Raw genomic sequence first — 19,442 nt, 5'->3', positions numbered from 1 at the left:
ACAAGGAACAGAGCTGCTTCAAGGGTTATCCTTTTAAGGGTGCTTTGACCAGTTCCAAAAAAAAGCACAGTTTTCTTTCACTCTCGGGACCTCTTGTCCCCCCCATACTTGTCTACCCCCTGGGGCCGGGGGGTCTCCAAAACTGAACCCATCTCAGTTCTGAGCCATCGCCTCCCCCCTGCATGCAGCCTCTGTGTCGCGAGGAAGCATGGTTCTGTCCATGGCTGTACCAAAAAGAGTCCAGCAACCAGCTACTCCATCATCTCTTTCCGGCCTCTTCTTTACTCTCCCAGCCTCACTCACTGCTCCGACTGTCATTCTCTTGCCCATTTCCTCTTTATCATCCACTCCATCTCCCCTCCGGGAAAGGTCCAAATGCTCTGTGAGGTCTTCATTGTCCAGAAAGGGGTTAACAAACTCCTGCACTCAGCCAGGCTCCTTCCTTGCTGCACTCCCCCCTTCCCCCTCCTTCTTCACAGGCCGATATCACTTCAAGGCCACAGGCCCGTAGCAGCTTTCTCTCTCTCGTCTTCTAGCTGGGGGGGGGGGCTGCCCAAATCTTCTCGGGGCCTCTCTCCCTCTGTCTCTCCTGGGGGGGGCTGCCCAACACCTCCTGGTGCCCCCACCACCCTTCCATCCTGAGGGGTCAGGCCTACCTCTGCCGGGCCGCAGGTTTCCCCTCCCCCGCCCAGCTCGAAGCTGGGCAGGGGAGGCCTTGCCTCTTTGCTGGCCGGAAATCAAAGAGAGGGCCCAAGGGAGTGCTCTGCTTCTAACCCCTGTGTTCTCAGAGGCGCATCCACCCTCAGTGGCCAAGCCTGGTGTCAATTTAAAATCTGAACACCTATTGGCCTCTGGCCACTCCATTCCCAGAAAACCTGCTTCCTGTAAACCCACAACACCAAGAAACACAAACTACTTGTTAGTTGCCTGTTATGATCTGGCAACAAGACTGAGAAAGTAATACACTGCAGGCAAGATCAATTTTACCTGTTCTTCTTGGAACATTTTAATGTTTTGGCTGCAAGCAATACAGGAGGATTTCATGGGAAATTGCTGCCTGCAAGCCATGGTTTGGGGAAGTTCTCCTGGGTTAATCAGAAACAAATGGTATCCATGGGAATGACTGCTGAGTGGAAGGAATAGTGTCTGGAGTGAAGAGAAAAGCAAAATGAATGCAGAAGCTATCCAAGCTCTTTCCTGTGCAAAGTGAATGCTAATCACGCTGGTCCAGTGTCTCAGAAAAACTAATTCAGAGCACTAATTCAATGGGAAAAATTCTTCCACTCTTCCACTCAGAAAACAGCAGATTGAGGGACATGGAGTCATCAGTTTACAGGCAAAACAACTGCTGTACCTTGCAACCCTATAATATTGCAAAAGTATGCTTCCCAAACCCATACAATGTCCCACCAAAGGCAGTGCACCATTCTGATCCTCCCTGGCACTTCACCTGGAAATCACTCAGGATTGCAGCAGAACTCTGCATTTTTTCTCATCTTTTCCAGGACTATTTGTGATGTGCTTGCTGGAGACAACTAATCCTTGTGATCTTGAGGACTGATGTTACCATGACACACAAAAAATGATGGGCACATATGTCCTGCTTGATCTCTGTCATCTTAAGGTTTTTCTTTTCACCTTTCCAGAAGACTTCAGCATTACAGAATTTTATGTCACCTTAGAAGAAGCACGTTTGCTACGGATCAGCACGGGTCAAAGACACTTCAAAAACATGTCAAAAAGGGGTTGTGCATTTTGAAAAGTATTTTGATCTACCTACAGAGCCTGAACATTTTAGTGGTAGAGTAATTTTGAGAAAGGCCTATGCATCAGAAATATATGGGGATATGTGATCTTCCCTATGACAAAATGGGTTGGGAGAAAACAAATATTTACAGTATTACTGTGAAATTAAAAGATTTTTCGTTGATGACTTAATGACCAGCACAAGTCATTAAGTCTGAAAAAGCCCTGAAACCCCCATGATTTGTAGTTCTGAAAATACGATCTTGTTGCCATAACATGCTAAAATCTGCAGAAATTCTCCTTTCTAATTTTTGCTTGTTTACAACATGCTGCAGCTGGTATTTTCTTGGGTATTTTCTTATTTTTCAGGGAAATCTTTCAAGTATGACAGTAGTTAACAAAACTGAAATTTAAGAAAGTGCTTCTTCTGCTTTGATATTATGCCAGTTTTCCTCCCATAAAGTCTGAGGGATATTTACAGTCCTGAGCTTACTGTGAATCTTCATGGCCCAGTTCCAGACAAAGAGAATATCAGGCCTAAAAATACAGCTCCACAGATGCCTGGTATATCTAGACAGCACTGGGAGGCAGCACATTTCTGTGGATAGTGCACAGAAGTGGGAGTCCTTAAATGGGGGTTCTCTTTGCAGCTCTCCCACCAAATTTCATCAGGTTTCAGGAAAGCTGGGTTAACTTTCTGTGCTTTGATTTCCTAGATAAGACATGGTGTTAACATAGCTGTTTTATTTTGTAGAATACTTTGATTTTGATAGATAAGAAAGCAAAGTTATGGTCAAATATTTCTCTGAATGACCCAAACCTCCTCCTATTCCTTCTAGAAAGCTCTCAGCCACTTTTCTGAGGATCTTCTGTCAGTGGCACAGAGATTATTTCTGTCCCTCAAAACAGAGGACTTAATCTATCCAATGATTACATATTTGTAAGAAATGTTTATAAAAATGTAGTGGGTTTATTTAATTTCACAGAACCTGTGCAAGTTTTAAAGATGAAATATGTATTGCTAAGGAAAGTTTCTCAAAGTAATCATTCCCTTGGCACTGCAGTGACACCAGAGTGGGCTGGAGGCTTTGCTCAGCTCGGTCCCATGTGAGAGGTCTTGGCAGAGCAGCACAGCCTGCCTCCCCTTCACTCAGCACTCATCCTGCTCTGCAATGGCTGCACAAAATGCGTGCATTTGTGGAAGTTTCTTGTCTTGCAAGTTTCTGTGTAAGGGTTTGACACAGGAACACAGCCTGCAAGGAGCCACTGAATTGAGTTCTGTCTCAGTTCTAAATTTTTAGTTAGTGATTGAACTGCAGATGAATTACAGTGCATATGGGTATAGAAAGGCTCATTAATTCTGGCAGTAATCAGTCTTGTTTGGCTTTACAATGCAGAAACAGTTGTGCTGAGGGTTCTAGAAGAATAATCTCTTTATTACAATGAATATTAAAACAGCTGACTTAATAAAATTAATGTCTATATTGTATCTCTAAGAAAAGGGAATTCCAGGAGATGAATCAGAACTGTTGGAAAAATCTTCAGCATGCCTTTGGCATGTGCTAGATAAAATTTCTTGTCATTTAAGACACAGCACAGTTGTTTAACAGAAATTTAAGAGTCTCTTTATAAACACCATTCCTATTATAATATCAGTTTTGCTGAAATGCTTAAAAATGCAACATGGGCACAACTGACAAATATCAGAAGTAATTTTCAGTATCCTTTTTTTCCTTTTTAAATAACAATTAAAACCAGATTGTCACTTTAAACACAAATAACTAGACAACCAGCCAGCTTATAATATTTTGTAATTCTTATTAGAAAATCAAGAGTATTAAGACTATTGTCACGATTAGCCAAAATACTCCAAAAAAGTTCCAGCATGCAAAAGAATTGCCTTAGGCTTTGGCTTCAGAGACTTAACAGTCTCAGCCCAGTCTCATAAAATGGCCTGAAATACCAGTATTCCAACAGACCACACTACACAGACTTTCTTCTCCTTCATATAATTGTGAAGGAGAAAATACCCACACAAGAAATTCCCCAGGTGACAGGCTTATAAGACTGGTGGACAGAGACACTCAGTTCAGGAGAAAGGCCAAAGTTTTGGATTTTGTGATGTTTGAAATCTGCCTGCAAAGTCACATTAAACTGAATGGCTTGCCTAAATTTTGGCTGGTTGAACCAGTGATTACTTGAAAATCTCAGCTTTAATTTGAGAAAATGGGTATTTTCTCAGGACCACTGTTGTCCAGAAACCTGCCAGCATGAATCACAAAGGCACAAAACACAGCAGGTAAATAAAAACTATAGTTTTAAAGATCTTATGTATTTTTAAGCTAATCTTACATGGTTTTGAGGGGTGAGATTGTTTACCAAAGGATTTTTATGTTGATGAGTGGCAACACAATTCAGACCTCACTATTAAAGTGTTCAAATCAACCTGAACTATTATGAAAAAAACATGTCAGGAGAACACATACCCTTTTAAGTTATGCAAAATGAGGGCATGGCAACCTCTGGCGTAGGAGCAGCAAAAGAAAACTCAAGAGAATTTGGAATCAACAACCCCTTCCTTTTACTCAGCTGCAACCCAAACAGCATGAGTACAACTTTTATTCCATGGTGTACACCTCTGTTAGTTTCTCCTTCATACTTACATAAAATCTCCATCATACTTGCTTTGTATTCTTAAGGGGCAAGTTTGAAACATGGAGCTGATCTGAATCAGGTGTCTTCGTATGTGTTGGCAAGCAGTGCAGCCTAATAGGAATGGTTCTGCAGAGCAAAACAGTTGGTGCTGAGGCTCCAACATACACAGTGTGCATATAAGGGAGGTGCTATTTGGGACTAGCTGTAAATTGTGGTTTAGATGCTGCCTGGGAGTGGATCTTCCACTTAACTTCACCAGAAAGATACCCACTTTGTACACCTTAGGCTGCTCTACAATGTGAAACATGACATAGTAAATGGGGCTGATTTGAAGGAGAAATACAGTCCCACAGTGAGCTAAAACACTAACAGAGACACAGCCATTATCTCTGCTAACAGTCTAGTACAGTCCCATCCCACATCTCATCCTTTCAAGGGATGAAAGATGTCATGGATAGCAACCACCACACTCAGTTCTAACAATTTAACAGGCAAGCATCTGCTCTCAGCTGAGACTTGATTCCTTCTACTGTAAATGAGGAAAGAAATATCCCTGAGGAATTATTTGCACACATTAATAGATATTAGATGATTATATGTTAGAAGACATTAATAGATGTGAAGAAGTGGACTCTAGAGGTGCTAGCCATTACTGTTGAGAGAGCCTAGAAAAATACCTTACACAACATTCATACCTTGATAGCTTAAAGATGAGCAGAAGCCCATCCTGTGTCTACAGGAGTAAGATCATCAGCGAGATGCATTTCTGCTATGAGTGTCTGTGATTCTAGAACTGAAATAGTTTTTGATTAACTATAATTTCCTTTTTTTTTTGTATTTTCAAAATATGTAAAGAAGACTTTAACTTTGTACTTTTTTGGGTAGGCATGCAGTTTAAGAAAGGCCTGTGTTTTTCTTTAACGCTTTATTCATAGCCTGGATGGAATCAGTGTTCAGGTTAGGCTGAAAAATAACCTATTTAAGTATATATAAAATATAATTTTTTTACCATACTGCACCTTAATCCAATGTTTGCTCCGCAAGTATTTTCTGACTGGTTGTAGAGACCATAAGTGAGATTCTTCTCTGAGACCACTACATTAATACTCTAGTATTCTGATATTTTCAGGGTTCAAACCTCTCCTCCTACCTAACTATATTAATTTATTATGGCCTAGTTTTCTTAGACTGTAAACCTTCAACATAGTGGTGTAACAAGTATTTGATGTGTTGGTCAACAATACAGGTTTTGCCACTTCAACTCACTGCTGTGCAGCAGCAGGACTATGACACAGAGAGACAAATCTGCATAACTGTCTGGTCAGCTTCATCAGCACAGAAGCTTAGACACATTTATGTGCTTCCAAAGTGACTTAATTGGTATTTGGCTTTTATTCCTCTTAGATAGCACAAAAATTCTCAATCTAACAGCCAATATCAGCTGTAGCAGTTTTCTCCTTTGTGGGAAAAAAAACAGGGAATACCAAACCACAACCCCACATGACAAATTACTACTTTAGTCATTTGTGGATTTATTTTTAAATATAAACTCTGAGACAGGGCAAATGGAGAGGAATGTGAAAGACAAATCACTTCTAACCAGTGGAGAAATCCAAGGCCCGATACAACCTGCATGCATCAGTTTACAGCAGTGCAGAATCACACCCACTGCCTTTGGCTGGGACTGGCTGGTTTTTAAATTGACTTCTTTGTTCTGTGTGTTGTATTCTTGTCCACTGCAGCTTTCTGTAAGGAGTATTTTCGACAAGAAAGGGTCCTCCTGCTTTAGGCACACAGGCAACACTCCACAATTAATCAACAAGAACAATGCCACTAATAAATTGCTTTCAACTTTTTAATTTACTACTCCTCCATCCTGCTGCTGTGATTTAGTCCATGTCAGTGGGGTCTGGGGCATTCCAGGTAGCAAGGAGATTCTGTTAAGCAATAGTTTCTTTGTGCACAACATCTGGGATACTATGAATCTTTGCTAAGAGCAATCACCTTTCATGGGGCATGTTCCAGGAAAGAGATGTTAGATATTGCAGGTTTCCATCTTTGGCTAAACTGTAAGACTGCTCAGTTCATTGAGCAGTCCTGGAACTGAGATAACTTTTGGAATTCACAAATGTGGTCTGATTTAGACCAAAGTAAAATTTGAAAAAAAGAAAATAACTAACTTGTGAATCAAAAAGCCCTGTTTTTCAGTCATCTGTACCTCCAGTGCTTTCCTTTTTAGAAGATTATGTGCATAAATCCCAGGAAAGAATTGTGTAATATAGAGAAAGGAGAGTACTAGTTTGGGTTTGTATTTAGCAGAAATAAAGAATATGGTACTTAATGGGAGAGGGAGTGTCCTATCAGCTTAGCTCAGTAGGGTCTCACATGGCACAGTTTGAATACGAACATTGCTGCAGGGACTGAAAACTACCCTGGTGATTTTTGGACATTATATTACAAACAGCAGAATTCCAGGAAAGGCTTGCAGATCCCTAGAATTGCTTAGCATGTCAAATGAGGATCCAGAGTATACAGGTACACTGGAGGTCACAAGTGCAAGGAGCCTTTGGTTACTGGAGCCTGATTCTTGCACAGAATGGGAATTGCTAGCAAGTCTGTGCCAGGGGATGTTGGTGTAAGCCAGTCTAGAGCTGCCACTGATGTGAATCTCTGCCTCTATTCTGTACAAGCTGGGTGATGCTGCACTGATCATGGCCCTTCTGGATTCCCATGATCCCTAAGTGTCTCTGGGCCTTCTTACTGCTGAGTGCACAGCCCCAGGGGCAGAACCTTTTATTGACCTGGGTGTTTTGGCAAACACAAGTGAAGTAAGTGAAATAGGACAAGGATTCCTAGAGAAGTTAACTAAAAGAGAGACATTGAGGGGCTGGAGTGTGGCCTGAGAAGGGCAATGAAGCTGGTGAAGGATCTAGAGAGTAAATCCTGTGAGGGGCCAGTTAGGGACCTGGGAGTGTTTAGCCTGGAGAAGAAGAGGCTCAGACAGACCTTATTGCTCTCTACCACTCCCTGAAAGGGAGCTGCAGTGAGGTGGAGGCCAGTTTCCATCCAGCTAACATGTGACAGGGCAAAAGAAAATGGACTCAAGATGCAATAGGGGAGGTTTAGATTGGAGTTTAGGAAAAATTTCTTCACGGAAAAGGTTGTCAAGTACTGGAACACCTTCTCAGCAAAGAGGTTGAGCCACCATCCTTGAAGGTATTTAAAAGATGTGCAAATGTGGCGCTTAGAGACACGGTTTAGTGGTGGAGTTGGCAGTGCTGCGTTTATGATTGATGACCTTAAAGATCTTTTCCAACCTAAACGATTCTATGAACTGAAAATACAATGAGTTTGAGGCTGATAAAATGCAGATGAGTGATTTTGAGACAGAATTATGAGGTAACAGGTGTCAGGGGCTGTCTGGATGTGAAACAGAATAAGAGCTTGCAACAATATCCAAAAATGAGCCTGTGAACTCTGCACTGCTGTGGGTTAGTGACTGGAAACTGTTGGTCCATCCCTGCTGCTGTGACCATGGGTCACATGCAGTTGTAGGCTTGCAGATAACAGAAGTATGCCAACAGTTTGGCAAGATTTCAGAGAACAGGACCGGGGGGAAGGGCTTCCCTTTCAAGCTCAGGACTCTCAGGCTCCTGTCCATGTCACTCTTGACACCTTCTCTGAGTTTGAGGCCTGAGGACCTTAAAAGGATTGAACTAAATTCTTCCTTAAGCTATTTCTAGACACAGGGGAGCAGGTTAGCAGCAGTAAACTCTCAGCAGCTGACAGTATGGCATAGAAACTCAGCCCAAACTCTTTTGCATAAGAATGTACTAAATTAACAAGGTGACAAGTATCCTACTGTTTGTATTTTTGGAAAACAGTAAGGGTGATCCCAGTAAGCATGAGGAAAAGTAGGGGGAAATGGAATGACATAAGCAAGTCAAGGTAATTAGAAAACAAATCCTGCTAGAATGCAGAATAGTAAGTCCCAGAAGTCCTGTTATTGAAGTACTTTAAAATAGATAGAGAAGAAAATGAGCAATCCCACACTGATAGAGAGTAGGGAACTGTGTATCTTCATCTTTTGATTTCTACATAAAAATCCTGAGAATGAGCTCTTTATTCAAATATTTTGCCACAACTATTCTTATCCTACAATAGATTTTTTTTTCTTTTTGCTTGGTTATAAAAAATAAAAACAGAAGGACTTGTTCTCATGGCTCTAAGTCCAAATTCAAATACAGTTTCTTGGGTTTCTGTGAGGTGGGGTGAGGTCTCCCTTTTCTAGAAAAAAAGGGAAAGCTCTCCTTTACCTCTCACTTTTTTCCACCCCTCTCCTCCCACCTGTGTGCAAGATCTGAATATTTAAGCTAGGTATTTAACTGGAATGTTTGTCTGCACAATGTTAGGAATAAATCCATGAGCTTTGGCAGTCATATGAACTCAGCATTCTTCTCTAATGAGAAATTACGTAATTATTTATCTGAACGGCATCTGTCATTTAAATCTGTTTGTAGTACTTCTCACCATGAACACGCTTATCCTGCATATGCTTATACTGATTCACAAAAATAACAATCTCATTAATTTGTTCTCAGCACAGGAACAATGGATTCCTCAAGCCCTCAAAGCAACTCTTAAAACTGTTTGAACGTTTAAAGTGAAATATAACAACTCATAAAGAGAAGGCAGTATATGAGTCACCATTCACAAAGAATTTAAGGCAGCGACTTTCAGCAGTGATCAGCATTCATGACCACAAATTAAAAGAAGTTGTTAAACAGACAAATTTGCTCAGGAACACTAATAACTTTTAAAATTATTATGCAATGAAATAAAAAACACATTTCAGTCAGAATTGCATTTGGCTTAGACTGTGGGAAATAGAAAATCAGATCCAAACTGTTTCAGAATGTTTTGTGAAGGTTTATGCTAAAACCTGTCTTCTGAATAGCCCAAGCAACATGCAAACATATGGTCTGAAAATATCTTTTTAAACAACTTCTCACAGATTACAGCAATATTCTAATTTATTTTCCCATCTTCTTTGCACTCTTTTATAAACTCATCTATTCTCTTATACTATTTATAGTAGTAAACAATTTATAACAGACATTTTTTGTTTTAATGTTTGAAGTTTTGTATCAGATAATAATTTCTGGTCAGTAGATGGACTGAAAAATCCCATCTTGCTGAATGAGCCTGTATCCAGCAGCCATTAGCTGGGACACAGACAAACAGGAATATCAACTGGTGGTTTTGTCATGTGATCTCTTCCACTGCACATACAAATATAGAACATGACCATAAAAAGTAACAGAACATGCTCTCTGCAAAGTAATTTATTGCAGTTGATGCTAGATTGGTATGCCAGCTGGAATTACCTTCCTGGCTCCTACTATTTTCACATATACAGATAATAAAGGCTGTGCACTGCAACAGATTCCAAATGAAAAAAATAACATTATTAACAAGAAACAAAACTCCACAAAAGCAACTTTTAGCAATCTTGACTGTTTGAAAATGTTTGCTAGTGACTCAGAGCACAAATTAAAGAGTGAAATGAATTCTATAACTTCACCATTTTCATAGAGAGAAAAAAATATCACTTTTTGATGATATACATTTCTCTCTTTGCTAAGCACAAAAATATCCAAGGATTATTACAGATATAGGAGCTTTCTTTTTGTTTGAATTCTTTATTCATTAGTTTGTAAGCTGCAAGAGCTGAGCTAATTTATTTTTCCAGCACATTTTCCCCTCCCTCTTTTTTTTTTAAAGGCACCATGTATGACATCCCAACCTGACAGGAACTCAGTAAATCCCCTCAGTCTCCACACCGCTGTCTCTGAATGTCTACAAAGCTCCTATGCCATAATTGCAACTCGCTGGCTCATTCACAGCTTTACATTATAAAGCAAACAGTCTAGACAGCTGAATGACAGAATTACTCTCTTTTCTCTTGCATTTATAGATATGCTGTCATCTTCATTTGCTTTTCTCTACTCTGTGCATTCTGATACACTAATGATCAGCTTTCCTGTTTGGATTCCACACTGACTCCATGGCTCTAGGCTATAAATACAACCAGAGCCGAGATGACATCACAGCAATAAGGTCCCGGGGGAGCAGGGGCAGGATGCCTATTTCTTTCCTTCTCCTGGGTTAGCTGGTGATTACCAGCTTTTTCAAAATGCTTAACCAATGTGACTTTATAATAGAAAGTTTTTTCCTCATTGTGATGGAGATATAAAAAACCTAATGCCTGGAACCATCACTCTCTGCAGTGGGAAAAAAATACTCAATTTGTACAGAATAGGCAGCCTTCAATTATTTTCACATCTGTCCATAGTATAATTGGGTGTATCTGTGCAAAAAAATATATGCAAAAAGAGAAAAAGAATGGACAACAGTGTGTGTTCTGATGTCTACAAAAATGTGGAGCTAACAGTCTTTAAAAAAACTTAAGTAACTGGACTGGGTTTGCTCTCACTGATAAAAAGAAACTTTAGTCTGTAATATTCCTGGTATTTTTACTTTGGAATGAAGTGTACACACATATCATGTGGCACCTCCTCTGTGCTAAAGGATAGTTAAATGATAAAAGTGTGCTTTCTCGCCTTCAACAAACTGCAGAAATCTATGCAAGCCTGATAATGTACAACTCAGACGTATGGATGGCCAGCTCTGGTGATGTTTATGACAAGATTTTTATTATTTGTTGCTTTTCTTAATGGTTCTGTAACCATCATTCTAGATTGCTGGCGAATCTCTTTTTACCTCTACTCTTTCTTTGTTGTTTGTTTTTTAGCGTGTTTTGTTGACATTTTAAAATAAAAATTTCTAAACTTTACAGTTGAAAAATCTCAAACTTGACGTCGACTTGAGGTCAGAAAGTTGTAAGGGTAGGAGTAGGGAGAAGCCATTGCCATTCTCACTGGAAAAGCAGAGAAAATCCTACTGATAGCACATCAGCACAGGAGGCCAAACCAGGACCCACAGCTTATTCTTGTACCAGAGCTGGGACAATCCCAACACTCCAGAACACTACATTACATTATGGGCCATCAGAAACTGGTCACTGGAGAATATTTTACCTATGAACATGTAGAATTTTGTGGGCCACTGGGTGAAATTGTATTCACAGCCAATATAAATGACTGCTTGAGGCCTGTACCGATGGGAATTTTGCCTGTTCTGTGTGAGCCATGACCCACTTTTACTCTCTGAGATCAGGGACAGCTGGAAAAACAACTGATCCCTTCTTGCTTGGAACTCTGAAGTCTACTCTTTAATATCTATGGGCTTTTTTTTTCTTTTCCTTAGTACCCTTGCCATTAAAACATACTGATTACAAAAACTTCTAATTTGTGTCTCTAAGAACAATAGTGACAGCAAAACTTCAATAAATTATACCATGTGCAGAGAGTTCTGATTTGCAAAAATGGATTTTAGTGCACTTTGGAGCAGGGAACTAGTGGAAAAAGGCAGAACTGAAGGCAAGGGAAGACTTAATTCTCTGCATACTCCAAGGAGGAAGGTTCAAGGGTGGTCCCACAGAAGAGCTGATTGCTATTCCCAGGAATGATAAAGTGCTATTGGCTCTGAACCTTCTAGAAACTACAAATGAGATTCATAACAACTCCACAACTTCCCTGAGCTTTCTAGTGAGGGGAGAATTTAAACAGTTGCCACTGAAACAAGTCTATAAATCAACTCGATAGAAGTTCGTTTTTCATTTTCTTGACAAAATGCTTTCCCTTTTTCCCAAACTGGCCTAACTTGGACTTCAGTTTGGGGAATACTGAGTGTATGGGCTAATATTGGTTTTTCTCTCACTGGCTTATACCCTGACTTCAATGTCTACCACATAGCATCCCTGGGGGGCTGGAAAATAGCCATTTCCAGCTTCCAGAGAAAGACTGATCCCACTTACGAATGTAAAGTGGACACTCCTTTGCTTTCTTCAATGATCTTATATTCATTGGTTCATCACAGAAAAGGTTCTTAACCTCAGACCATGGCTTTCTGATTATTACAGCACCATGCTTATGAAAGTGAAAGCAAGCCCCCAAGTGCACTGTATAAATAAAGGAACAAACAAAGCAAATGCAGGATCAATAACATATGGCAACACAGATTTTTTTATACACTGCCTTTTGAAGCTCCAGGTCACTTTCCTTACCTCTTGAGGCTCTTGACATTGAGATGCTAAGAGCAAGAAAGATCTCTGCGCTTGGAAAGCAGCACGTACCATCTCTGCCTGTAACAAAAGGAGGAATATAAATTAAACCTTAGCCTGTAACCTCCAATGCCTCTTTGTGGCAGCTGAAAGTCAAGTGTGACAGCTCAAATCTTCCTTGCTGCTTTTCATCTAAATCACAGCAACACTGACTGGAAGAAATGTATTAAAGTACTAGCTTAGCTATAATTTTTTTTTTTTACACCTAAGGTTAAATTCCCTATCTTCTTCAGACAGGAAATAAAATGAGTTGATAAGCAGGCTTTTAGTTATAATTCCTACTTTTAGTCACAGGAGGACCTAATTTTAACACTTCAGAGTATGTCTAGGCATTTTAATAGTGATGCTTATACCCAAGTGCATAGCAAGAACTTATTACCACTGGGAACAGCAATCTGCAAGCTTTGTGTTGAACTGCAGCTTAGGCTGTAGTTGATGTTCAGGGTGAGGGCAGCTTGGCACATTTGCCGAGGGACTACAGTATAATTCATTCCTTGCCTGTGATCTGTGGGCACACTTGATGGCCATGAGAGATGGTGACTGAAGGTTTTTGGGCAGTTTTCCACTCACAGAACTCTAACATCTGGGTTAAAGCTGCACCTGACAGTATGCTTTCGTGTCACCAGTTTGGATGGGTGATAAATCTCTACACTCATGGGTGTTTAATAATATTCAAATTTCTGGTCTTTTTTGCTTATTTGAACCTTATACATTTTCTGTACATTCTTATTGATATAGACTGATTTGAATGAGTATTCCAGTATTACCTCTATCTCATCCAGGTGGAGGAGTAGTGACTAGGAAAAAGCATTACTGGTATAGAAAAGAATTATTCATAACTAGAATATATTGCTAAATACAAACCAAGCCAAACCAAATGCATTTAAGTTAACCTAATATGAATAGGTACATTTATAATCACTTTCTGAAAGGGTGGGGAAGTGCATGCCGTTTTTCCTTGGGGTTTTTCAATCTAAAAAGAAAACAAGGTAATTATATATACAGACCCATGTGGATGCAACTTAAAATACATAAAAGTCAGGAAATTTGATGTTGTAGCAAAGTAAAACAGCTAAATTGTGTTTATTCATCTTAAAATGTGATGGCATGAATAAAACACAATCTGTTAGGATGAAAGTCACTGCAAGGAAGATGGTAAAAGAGACCCAGCTTGGACAGTATTTGGGGAGAAAGGAATAATATGGTCTGACACACTGAGATTTGGAAGGGTATAATCATCTCTATAAATAGATACAGAAATAAATAATAAGGGAAACCTAAATTTTCCAGCCAGAGACATAAATACCATCAATAATAGCAAGGTTTAGATATTCTTAGACGTTTCAGGTGACTTTTTTTGGTACAGAAATTCATGAAACAACAAGGTATGGGTTATTTTAAACTTGGGGGGGTTTTGTGTGTGTGAGGAGAACCTTGTAAAACAGCTGAGAAAAAACTGATATTCCTGAGGAGGAAGTGATTATAAATGAATTCAGTGCTGCTTAGATTGCAAGATGGATAAAAATAAATCTGTAACTAAGGCTTGGTATAAGGCAAACTTTTAGAAAATAGAAAAACCAATGAAAGAAGATGATTGGTCTAAGGAACTTAATTGAATGCAGGAAAGGATGGAATTACACTGAGAATGGAAATAACCTGTGTGCACTGGGTAGGAGAGAGAAATTGTAGGAAAGGGTTAGTCTCTAAATGAACAAATAATGAAAGCAATATAATAAGAATAGGTACAAAACCCTCACAGAGTGAGAGGAGGCCTGGATTACCAAGCAGAACTTCTTTTCAGGCACTGTAACACATACAGCGAAGGAATGACGGATAAAGGCTTTTTTGAACTGTACCTTGCATGGGAAAGTAAAACAAAGTTGTCTTTTTTTAGTTAGTGGAACAATAAAGCAACAAAGCAACGAAGTGAAGCCCTGGCAGTGCTCTGAAGGGCAAGTTTGATATGTCTACATTATTTTTTATATATAGATTATCTGCTGCTGAATTACATGCTCTTCCCCAGTTTCAAGGAAGTCAGCGTACATAAAGATATTGAAAGGGTAGCTAAGGAGAATGATGGTAAATCAATGGGAATTACGTTAATTGAAAGGGAAGTCAAATATCTGCAGCTCAGTGACAGAATCATTGGGTCCACATTATCTTTTTTCCAGGCTATTGAAGACACTGGCAGCTGGAACCACAAGTAGAAAATATTTTAAATATATATTATTTGGAGAGAGCACTACATGTCAGAAATATGCAATGATGGATTGGGCAAATATGCCCAAGAAGAGGGAGGGAAGTTAAGTCAAGTGATATCATGACTGTTAGCTTGACTTCAGCACCATGAACATTTAAACCAGCTTTGAAACAAGCGATTAAAACACGTGGAAATGAAAAGCAGGAGAAATTACAATGGGATTACCTATGGTTGAAATAATTACTTTACTTTTTACACAAAGATAATGTGTCAGATCTAGTATATCTGGGTATCATATAAAATGCTTATTGTGGGTCCCCATGGGAAACTCATACTTTGAGTGGAAATGACACAAATTAGGATTGAAATTTTTCAGTTGGATAAGAAGCTTGATAAGCAGAGGCAATAATAAGGTATATTACAGATGGCGCTACTCGAGAGGAGCAAAGTTGCTAGTTGTGTTTCTCAAGGATTAGTTTTAGGAGCAATCAATATGTTTCTTAGTGTCATAAGAGCAAGAATTAGGTGTGCAGTCATAACATTCTTGGGCAACCCAAGGTTAGAAGGTTTTAACACAGTCAAGAAGGACTCACTCATCGCTTCAGAAGAGTAAGACAATTTTGTTGGTGCAGATAATATGAATTGGAAAAAATTTAACAATCCTCCCTGGTGCCTTTCTAAAACAATGCATAGTTCTCAGTGTAAATATGAACTGATTAAATGGAAATACTGAAAACTGGAAAATACAAGTATAAAAGCCAGGAAGGTGGTTTTGTGAAAAGAACATATGCAGTTCTACAGAGGATGTGGCAAAGTATTTTCAGTAGATCTACAGAAGCGTTAGTATCATTAGAGAGAATCTATTCTGGAATTCTGTGCATAGCATTAACAGTCACCTGTGTTAAAAAAAAAAGAGCTTAAATCAGAGTTGATGCTGAAACAAGCTACTTGGATTTTTAAAGCAATGACTATCTGTCACACAAAGATAAAATTTAAGTTTCACTTATTTTTCTTAGCAAGAAAGTGGTTGAGGAATATGACAATTCTTTCTCATAGACAATGCAAATAGTAGAGAATGAAGAAAATGGTAGTGTCAGCACATAATCACAGGTCTGAAAACTGGACCAGGAGTAAATGCAGTCTCAAATTAATAAGATTTCCAACAACGCAAAAAGTGAAGTTCAGAAGGGATCTTTCCAATTCCTCCAAAGAGGCAGCATTATTTTAAGACAGAGCTTTAAATGCTGATCAAACAGATCATAAACATGAGAAAAGAGTCCTTAGATATAGATAGTCAAGATTGTTTATTGAGCTCTTAAACACATACTGAGCTGTAACATCAATGAGGTTTGAAAAATGTATCTGTCTGGCACTTTGTCTACACTGCATTAAACACACACTTTTGGGATCCCGGTGGTCACTATGGAGGTTGAAGTGGATTTTTTCCTCCGCTCTGAGTACAAAGTAACAACTGGTTTCTTGTCTCATTGTTAATTTCTTTTTGATGAAGCAGTTGAATTTGGTCAGAGCTGGAGACAGACCATTGGATGATACACACTGATGTTCCTGACATTCCTTGACTATGCCTCACATGTGTGTGAAAACTGTTGTTGTTGGATGTGGAATCAGGATTCACTTCTCCTCCAGAACTCTATTACTTCTCCTTCTCTAGTGCAGAGTGTGGCCAAGGCCACTTTCTCAAAGTGTCTGGGAACTGTCTTTAAGAAATCTTGTGCTATTGAGTGCACACAAGCCATAGGCAAGACTCTTTTGAATTACCTCAAAAGAATGCTACATTTAAATGGTGGCTTCTTGCAATTTTTTAATTATCCAAAATTTATTACAAGATGTTTGAAACATTCAGTTGCCAGTAGACTATATATTGATTACAAGGCTTGTGCTATGTGCCCAAAATTTATCCACTCCCAAAAGCTTTTAACTGCGTAGGGATCAGAGCAGCCACATCTCCCACCTCTGAATGTAAATCTTAATAAAACAATCATGCTAACACAGTATTTGCATTTTACAAGTAGAATTTTATAAGAATTCTGCCACAGTGACTACTTCTTTCTGCAACAGCGTTAAAAACAGCTTTCAGACTTTTACTGCTTCTGAGCATGCTGTATTTCTTTCCATGCATCCCTTCAAAGTAACAGAAGAGTTTCTTCTCATTAAGAATGCATTAGTTCAGTCTATCACCATTCCACTTCTTTTTTGTAGTCTTTCAAACGTGACATTTCACTGCTACCTCCTTGTGCTTAGCAGCCAGGCCGTGTAACTAAGCAGGCAGCATCACAATTTTGGAGGGAGGTGATTCTTTCATGAGACCCCCCCTCAACACCAGCAAAGACTAATGAGTGAAAACACACCAGAGGGCATCTTTCTCAACAGCTTGTGTGGCTCAGACAAAAGACTGCTACAGAAGAAATCAGCTGAAACTCTTTCAGTTATATATTCATTTATAGTAATGAACTTGAGTGTCAAAAATAGTATAGGAATGGTGAGTAAATTTATCAGAGTAGAATACACCACCAATTTGCACACATCTCTCTGCAGACAAAAATGGACATGTTCAGGAGCAATAGAAAATTGACACCTGAAAACTTCGGGTAATCCTTTTGGCATTCCGGGATTACACACAGACAAATCAATCATCAAACAGATTCCTCAGATGAGGTGAGTATTTTGAAGGAAGCAAATTCCTGAAAGCATTTCCTACTCTGCTTTTAGCAATTTGTTCCAGAGGCTGGAGGAGACAGCTGTGACTTAGGACCTGAATTCCAGGACCATGTGACATTCCATGCACCACCCCAATTTCCCCACTGGTAAAGTGTGGAATAATGCATCTTAATCCTTCACCTCAGGTCTGTTTGACAGCTGACTCAGGTGACTGATATAGCTGGAAGAGCTGAAGTTGGATATGTGTGCCATGACAGCTCAGTTCCATGCTGTGGAAACCTGTGGCTGACCACAGTGAGTGATCTCTCTGTCGCCACTGCAGTAACAGCACTGACTGGTCTCTTCTCAGTTAAGCCTGCAGAGGTTAATGGAGGAATCATATGTATTTAGAAATAATCTTTTAAATAGCAACTGGTTTAACCTTCTCTGTCATAACATAATGCCAAACTCTGATATTTGTCAGAAGCCACTGCTTGAAAAATTGCCAGAGGCTCTATGAGAGATGTCTAATGAAGACAACACTGCTGACCCGTTTGAAGGAGCATGAGTACAAATTCCACTCAAACTTGCACTATTTCAAACTGAGTAGATGCAGATGCACTGGACCTGAAACTTAAATTTCCAGTTTGCTTTGCTGAGGTTCAGCTCTCCAGAGCACATGTGGGTTCAGGATCTGCCTCTTCCTCATTTTAAATGTTCCGTTCAATCTAAGTTGACCTTCACTCTGGTATCCAAGTATCAATAAAGATAAATATTATTTATGTGCCAAGCAAGCTACAAGAACAAACAGGCACATGCACTCGCATCTCAAGTTACATTTAAATTCACTAGTTGAAAAAAACCCCAAAACTAAGTAGAAATAAGATAAACAAACATAAGATTTCCTAATGAAATTTTAGTCAAGAAAATTACCCTGGCCTTATAATATTGAATTTGTCAAATGCTATTGTACTTAATACCGTATTTTCTCAAAATCAAAGCATTTAAAAGCACAGTGTAAATATCAGAATGCACTGGACTTCTATTGTTGGAGAATATTACACATCTGCTTATATATACACATTAATATATAAATATAACATTAACAGAGATAATTCGCAAATCAAAATACAGTTCTAGATAGTAAAGAGGACACAAGGGAAAAATGGGATTTAGTGGTGCTGAGTTCAAAATGTAGTTTCTGCAGAAATAATTATGGGTCCTTTGTATCTATCAAAAGACACAGTGACTGACTGTAGTTTTCAATTCAGCAAATGAAAACTACAGATGGAGCTTCATTGACCCCAGCCTTTCTCTAAGAGGGACAGCACTACCAGAGCAAGAGACACAGTTTGTCTTTTACATTTTGCTTTCAAAAGCCTCTTCAAAGTGAAGTGGTAAAGTGGCTGCTGGCTTGAAGGGAGAGGAAAGAAATGGAAAAACAATGGAGTTTAAGTTAAGATGGGGCTGCTATAGAAACCACCCAGACTAGCAAAATAGACAGTATTTATTTTGAACAGCTAATTGGCTGATAGAGATTTTTAAAACCTGTACCAAGCCTTAAGGAGCCACTGGCAGTTCTACAAACAAAGCACTTTTTACTCTGAAAAATGAAAAGTAAGAAAGAAAAAAACTGTCACCTTTCTCTCACTGGTCCATGCAGAAAACAGGGTTGAAATTCAAGTCAAAATTGAAGTCAGTGGGAGATTTGCCATTGGTTTTTACAGAACCAGACACCACCTGAGATATTTTCTTTTCTACTTTCAGACAGATACATTGACTATCACCAATTAGCTGTCCCCTATACTGAGGTTTTTTGGTGTTTTTCAGCCTTTATGGCTACATCTATATTAGGGAATTTTAGCTGAAATTCCTCAGCATCGCTACTGCCTGTATAGTACCAATCGGTGCTGGTCTCTCTGGATATTTAAATCTGCC

General features: G+C 39.2%; 1 protein-coding gene across 3 annotated transcripts in view; it reads right to left on the bottom strand.

The window, feature by feature from the left end:
* CAP2 (cyclase associated actin cytoskeleton regulatory protein 2) overlaps positions 1-19,442 on the bottom strand; it is a 70,016-nt gene that overhangs the window by 24,095 nt on the left and 26,479 nt on the right. For 2 of the 3 annotated variants that reach the window (XM_030943429.1, XM_030943430.1), the window contains exon 4: positions 12,590-12,667. The exons of the other annotated variant lie outside the window; for it this stretch is intronic. In XM_030943429.1, the coding sequence (XP_030799289.1) occupies positions 12,590-12,667 (78 nt within the window). The remainder of the gene's footprint in view (positions 1-12,589; positions 12,668-19,442) is intronic. 3 annotated transcript variants of the gene reach the window in all.

The sequence above is a fragment of the Camarhynchus parvulus genome, chromosome 2 (genome assembly GCF_901933205.1).
Source record: "Camarhynchus parvulus chromosome 2, STF_HiC, whole genome shotgun sequence".
Lineage (NCBI taxonomy): Eukaryota > Metazoa > Chordata > Aves > Passeriformes > Thraupidae > Camarhynchus > Camarhynchus parvulus.
Note: the sequence above shows the minus strand (reverse complement) of the source record. Positions and strands in the feature narration are given on the sequence as shown.